Genomic DNA, 6,617 nt, shown 5'->3' with positions numbered 1-6,617 from the left:
TAGAACGGAGACGAGGAAACACTTTTTTCACACAGAGAGTTGTGAGTCTGTGGAATTCTCTGCCTCAGAGGGCAGTGGAGGCCGGTTCTCTGGATACTTTCAAGAGAGAGCTAGATAGGGCTCTTAAAGATAGTGGAGTCAGGGGATATGGGGAGAAGGCAGGAATGGGGAACTGATTGGGGATGATCAGCCATGATCACATTGAATGGCGGTGCTGACTCGAAGGGCCGAATGTCTATTGTCTACCAATTGGCTATTGTCTACACAGACTTCTTAAACGGATTAAAAATACCCCCAAAAAACGAAAAAACAGACTTTCGGGCGGGGCTGCCAATCGCGCGGCTCCCCTGGAGATTGGGAAGGACCAGGACAAAGACAGATTTCTTGATATTTGGTAAACCATCTTCAAGTGTTTTCATAAACCGAGGGAAATCATACATATCACTGTTAAAACTGGATATCAGGAACACTTTTGGATCGGGGATCCCGGCCTTTCCCAACCTACTGACGCAGTCGCTCCGCATATTTTCCATTTCTGCTTCTTCATCAAATTCCTCCCGTTGCTGCCGCATTGAATTAAGGTCAAAGTCAAGCTTGGAGCGGACAAAATAGAACTCCTTCCCCAGCCGCTTAATCTCCTTGGCAAGTTTTGCATCATTCTCTCTGAATCGACCAGCTGCCACTATGATGAAAAAATCATATTTTTGAAATTGCATTTTCTCCAGGTAGGTACCCGCGGTGAATCGTGTGGTTCCGATCCCCGGCAGGTCCCAGTAGCGGACATTGGGCAGATTGGGATGTGGGTATCCGGTTGGCTCCATTGTAGTTTCCGTGGTCCCAACCGCAGCCGCTCCCACATCTTCGCTACGAAGCACTCTCATGGCGTTGATGAAGCTGGACTTTCCTGCACCCGTGTCTCCCGTCACGGCGATGTTCAGCTCGGTGTTGTCCAGTTCTTTCACCTTCTTCTGTAGCAGATGTTTAACCTTTTCCACACCTCCCGTTTCGAAGTCGGACTTCAGTTTGTTGAGCTCTTCCTGTGTGAAGTATGAGGGGGTCTCAGACTGAGCCGCCTGTTGGCTGAAAGGAAACATGTTCGGTGAAAGTTTCCAGTTGAAATGAAACCAACTGAAATAAAGGACAAGCACCTTCTCTCCCTTTCCCTCTTCTCTTCCCATTGTTCCACCTGGATACACACCATTTATCCCACAATCTCGCCCTTTCCCCTTCTCTCGTCACCTTTCACCTATATCCATTCCTCCAGCTTCCCATCTCACGCCTCTTCTCTTGGCCTAGGAGCGGAAGTAGGCCATTCGGCCCATCTATCCCGCGAGTTCTGCTTCTTCCACTGGCCTTCCTTCGATCATCACCCTTTCCCCCACCATCTGCAACACCTCACTTGCCTGACGTGTGATGTATCCGGACATACCTGGAGCTGTCATTTCCCATTCTCCTTCTCTGACTCTCCTTGACTCGCCTGTGTGATGATCCAGTGGTCCCAGCACTGCCCGGGGGGGAGGTTTGGGCACCGGGGCTCCTCCTTGTCTTCAATACAATACAATACAATACCATTTATTGTCATTTGAGTCTCTGGGGCTCAAACGAAATTCTGTTTCCACAGCCATACAAACAAAGACAATTTCCTAGACATACACACAATTTAATTCACACAAACGTCCATCACAGCGGACCCACTGTGATGGAAGGCAAAGTCTTTTCTCTCCCCTGTTCTCCATTTCTCTCCCGATGTCCAAGCCCCAGGCGGGCGATAATAAGTCCCACGGCCATTTTAGGCCGTGCCAGGCGATTTACGGCCCCGCTCCCGGTCTAAAAGTCACTATGTTGGAGCCCCCGGCGGGCGCTGGAATGTCCCACGGCCACGAGGCCGTGCCGGGCGATGTACGGCCCCGCACCGGGTCGTTCCAACCCCGCGACAGGGGCTGGAGAAGTCGCGTTGCGGGAGCTCCGGGAAGCGGTCTCTCTCTCCCCCCGGACCCGTGAGCTCCCGATGTCCCAGTCCACCGGACCTGCGGCTGCGTTGCTGGAGCCTCCGAGCCCCAGGAGTCGAGTCGCAGCAGCGAGTCACCACCGCTCCCCACGCACCGAGGCCGGCCAGCCCCACGATGGTGTGTAGTCCGCAGATCCGCAGTCTCCCGAGCCCCCTGGTCGTTCAGGTTGGAGGCCGCTCCACGGTGCTAGGCCCCAACGACAACGGAGACCCGACAGGAAAAGGTCGGGTCTCCCGGACAGGGAAGAGATTTTAAACGGGTTCCCCCTCCCCCGCCCCCCCACATATACACATTTAAAACCAGTATTAAAAAAAACACCAACACTACATTTAACTAAGCACAAAATAAAAAAAAGACAGACCCGTTGTAGGGGTCCCTGCAACGGGTGAGTCGCGCCGCCAACCTTCAGTTGTGTGTGTTCTCCTAGAGGAAAGCAGAGAGGTTGCTGGTGGTTCTTTCTGTAGAAGAGGTGTATGTAAGGCAGCAAAGTATATCCCTCTTAATCAATGTACGTCATTTGGCCCAACTGGTTTGTGGCGACATAATGCCCCATCTAAGCAGCAGTTTCATTTCCACTCGAACGCCGCAGTTTATGTGTACACGTACACATACACACACACACACACACACACAGCGTTGCTGCCTCACTGCGCCAGTAACACGGGGTTGGATCGTGCTGCCTATGTGGAGTTGGTGCGTTCTCCATGTGACCAGCGTGGGGGGGGGGGGGGGGGGACTGAGCGATCACTGATCATCGGCCTCGGGCGTACCCGGTGAGGGAGCGGAGCGAGGGTAGGACAATTATATTTGTCCCGATTACTATATGTCGGAAAGAAGGGGATGAATAGTCTGAAGCGTGACTATAGAGAGCTCGGAAAAATGCTGAAAAGCAAGACCTCCAAAGTTGTTATCTCTGGTTTGCTTCCAGTTCCTCGTGCTGGCGAGAGCAGGAACAGGGAGATACGGGACCTGAACGTGTGGCCGAGGAACAGGTGCAGGGGGCAAGGGTTTAGATTCTTAGATTACTGGGATCTGTTTTGGAGTAAGGGGGAACTGTACAAAAGGGACGGATTGCATCTTAACAGGCGGGGGACCAGCATTCTGGCAGGCAGGTTTGCCACTGCTACACGGGTGGTTTTAAACTGAGTAAGGGGGGTGGGGTGTCAAATGGGATAGTTGAGGACGGAGTTAAAGGGAAAGAGAGTAAAGGGATGGTTAATGACCCCTGAATTAACAGGAAAGGAAGCTCACAAAGGGATAGGAGAGTATGGCCAAGTGTAATAGGGATCGATGTGAAAGGTGAGATGCGTAAGGAATTAAAAGTATTGTATATGAATGCGCGAAGTATAAGAAGTAAAGTGGATGAGCTTGAGGCTCAGTTAGAGGTTGGTAGATATGACATTGTGGGGATTACTGGGACGTAGCTGCAGGAGGATCGGGCCTGGAACTTAATGTGCAGGGTTATACAGTATATCCTATTGAAAGGACAGGCAGGTGGGCAGAGGAGGAGGGGTAGCTCTGCTGGTGAGGGATGGAATTCAGTCCCTTGCGAGGAAAGACATAGGGACTGACGAGGTAGAGTCACTGTGGATTGAGATGAGGAATTGTAAAGGCAAGAAGACACTAATTGGTGTTATATACAGACCCCCAAATAGTAGCCCGGATGTTGGGTGTAAGTTGCAGCAGAAGTTAAAACTGGCATGTTACAAATGTAATGCCACTGTGGTGATGGGGTATTTCAATGTGCAGGTAGACTGGGAAAATCAGGTTGGTTCAGGACCCCAACAATGAGAGTTTGTAGAATGCCTCCGAGAAGGACTCTTAGAGCAGCTTGTAATGGAGCCGACCAGAGAAGAGGCAATTCTGGATTTAGTGTTGTCCAATGAACCAGATATGATAAGAGAACTCGAGGTAAAGGAACCGCTTGGAGGTAGTGATCATAATATGATTAGTTTGAATCTGCAATTTGAGATGGAGAAGGTTAAATCGGAAGTGTCAGTGATGCAGTTGAACAAAGGGAACTATGAACGCATGAGAGGGGAGCTGGCCAAGGTAGACTGGAAAGGGATCTTAGCAGGAATGACGGTGGAACAGCAATGGCAGGAATTTCTGGGCATAATCCAGAAGACGCAGGATCGTTTCATTCCAAACATGAAGAAAGATTCTAAGGGGAGTAGGAGGCAACCGTGGCTGACAAGAGAAGTTAGGGATAGAATAAAACTAAAAGAAAAGATGTATAACACAGCAGAGAGCCGGAAGCCAGAGGATTGGGAAACTTTCATAGGATAACAGAAGGAAACAAAACGGGCAGTACGGGCTGAAAAGATGAAGTGCGAAGAGAAGCTGGCCAGGAATATAAAGAATGACAGTAAAAGCTTCTTTAGATATGTTATGGGAAAAAGAATAGCAAAGTCAAATGTGGGTCCCTTGAAGGCAGACACGGGTGAAATTATTATGGGCAACAAGGAAATGGCAGAAGAGTTGAATAGGTACTTCGGATCTGTCTTCACTAAGGAAGACACAAACAATCTCCCCGATGTACTGAAAGACAGAGGATCTAAGGGGGTAGTGGAACTGAAATAAATTTTCATTAGGCGAGAAATAGTATTGGGTAGGCTCATGGGACTGAAGGATGATAAATCCCCTGGATCCGATGGTCTGCATCCCAGGGTCCTCAGGGAGGTGGCTCTAGAAATGGTGGACGCATTGGTGATCATTTTCCAATGTTCAATAGATTCAGGATCAGCTCCTGTGGATTGGATAGCTAATGTTATCCCACTTTTCAAGAAAGGAGCGAGAGAGAAAACGGGGAATTACAGACCAGTTTGCCTGACTTCGGTGGTGGGAAAGATGCTGGAGTCAATTATTAAAGAGGTACTAATGGGGCATTTGGATAGCAGTAAAAGGATTAGTCCAAGTCAACATAGATTTATGAAAGGGAAATCATGCTTGACTAATCTTTTGGAATAAAATGGACGAAGGGGTGCCAGTAGATGTAGTGTATCTAGACTTTCAGAAAGCCTTTGATGAGGTCCCACACGGGAGACTGGTGACTAAAATTAGAGCACATGGTATTGGGGGGAGTGTGGTGACATGGATAGAAAATTGGTTGGCAGACCGGAAGCAAAAAGTAGGAGTGAACGGGTCCTTTTCAGAATGGCAGGCAGTGGCGAGTGGAGTGCCGCAATGCTCGGTGTTAGGGCCGTAACTGTTTACCATATATATTACTGATTTGGAAGAGGGAATTAGGAGCAACACTAGCAAGTTTACGGATGACACAAAGCTGGGTGGCAGTGTGAACTGTGAAGAGGATGTTAGGAGGTTGCAGGGTGACCTGGACAGGTTGAGTGAGTGGGCAGAGGCGTGGCAGATGCAGTATAATATTGATAAATGTGAGGTTATCCACTTTGGCGGCAAAAACAAGGGGGGGGGGGGGTGTATAACCCAGTGGGGGGGGGGGGTTATAACCCAGTGGGGGGGGGGTGTATAACCCAGTGGGGTGGGGGGTGTATAACCCAGTGGGGGGGGGGGGCGTGTATAACCCAGTGGGGGGGGGGGGTGTATAAGCCAGGGGGGGGGGTGTCTAACCCAGTGGGGGGGGGGGGGTGTATAACCCAGTGGGGGGGGGGTGTATAACCCAGTGGGGGGTGTATAACCCAGTGGGGGGGGGGGGTGTCTAACCCAGTGGGGGGGGGGTGTATAACCCAGTGGGGGGGGGGGGTGTATAACCCAGTGGGGGGTGTATAACCCAGAGGGGGGTGTGTATAACCCAGTGGGGGGGGGGGGGGGGTGTATAACCCAGTGGGGGGGGGGTGTATAACCCAGTGGGTGGGGGATGTATAACCCAGTGGGGCGGGGTGTATAACCCAGTGGGGGGGTGTATAACCCAGTGGGGGGGGTGTATAACCCAGTGGGGGGGTGGTGTATAACCCAGTGGGGGGGGGGGGGTGTATAACCCAATTGTGGTGGGTATATAACCCAGTGGGGGGGGGTGTATAACCCAGTGGGGGGGGGGGTGTATAACCCAGTTGGGGTGGGGGGGTGTATAACCCAATTGGGTGGGGGGTGTAAAACCCAGTGGGGGGGGGGGTGTATAACCCAATTGGGTGGAGGGTGTAAAACGTAGTGGGGGGGGGGGGGGGTGGGGGGGTATATAACCCAGGGGGTGGCGGTTGGATTGTGATTAAGCAAGGGGGGAAGGGGTCACGGGGGGAAATCACTCGTGAAACAATTAATGCACAGATGAAAAGGGAGGGGGACATGGGGCTAAGGGTAGGCAGAGGTGAAGAGCTGGGTCTTGATGCGGGACTGGAAGATGGTGAGGGACACGGAATTGCGGATCAGTTGGGGGAGGGAGTTCCAGAGCCTGGGAACTGCCCTGGAGAAGGCTCTGTCCCCAAAATTGCGGAGGTTAGACTTGTGGATGGAGAGGAGACCGGCTGATGTGGATCTGAGGGACCGTGAGGGTTGGTAGGGGGAGAGGAGGTCAGTGAGATATGGGGGGGGGGGGGGGGGGGCAGATGGTGGAGGGCTTTGTAGGTGAGGACCAGGATTTTGTAGGTGATCCGGTGGGAGATGGGAAGCCAGTGAAGTTGTTTGAGGACTGGA

At 51.5% G+C, this 6,617-nt stretch overlaps 1 protein-coding gene across 1 annotated transcript in view; it reads right to left on the bottom strand.

The window, feature by feature from the left end:
- Window positions 1-260: 260 nt before the first annotated feature.
- Window positions 261-6,617, bottom strand: part of LOC116979352 (interferon-inducible GTPase 1-like) — a 12,577-nt gene continuing 6,220 nt past the window's right edge. The window contains exons 3-4 of the mRNA XM_033030956.1: window positions 1,430-1,545; window positions 261-1,080 (exon numbers count right to left, since the gene is read on the bottom strand). Coding sequence (XP_032886847.1) covers window positions 261-1,080; window positions 1,430-1,545 — 936 coding nt within the window. The remainder of the gene's footprint in view (window positions 1,081-1,429; window positions 1,546-6,617) is intronic.

The sequence above is a fragment of the Amblyraja radiata genome, chromosome 12 (assembly GCF_010909765.2).
Source record: "Amblyraja radiata isolate CabotCenter1 chromosome 12, sAmbRad1.1.pri, whole genome shotgun sequence".
Lineage (NCBI taxonomy): Eukaryota > Metazoa > Chordata > Chondrichthyes > Rajiformes > Rajidae > Amblyraja > Amblyraja radiata.
The sequence above is the reverse complement of the archived record's forward strand: the minus strand, read 5'-3'. Positions and strand labels throughout refer to the sequence as shown.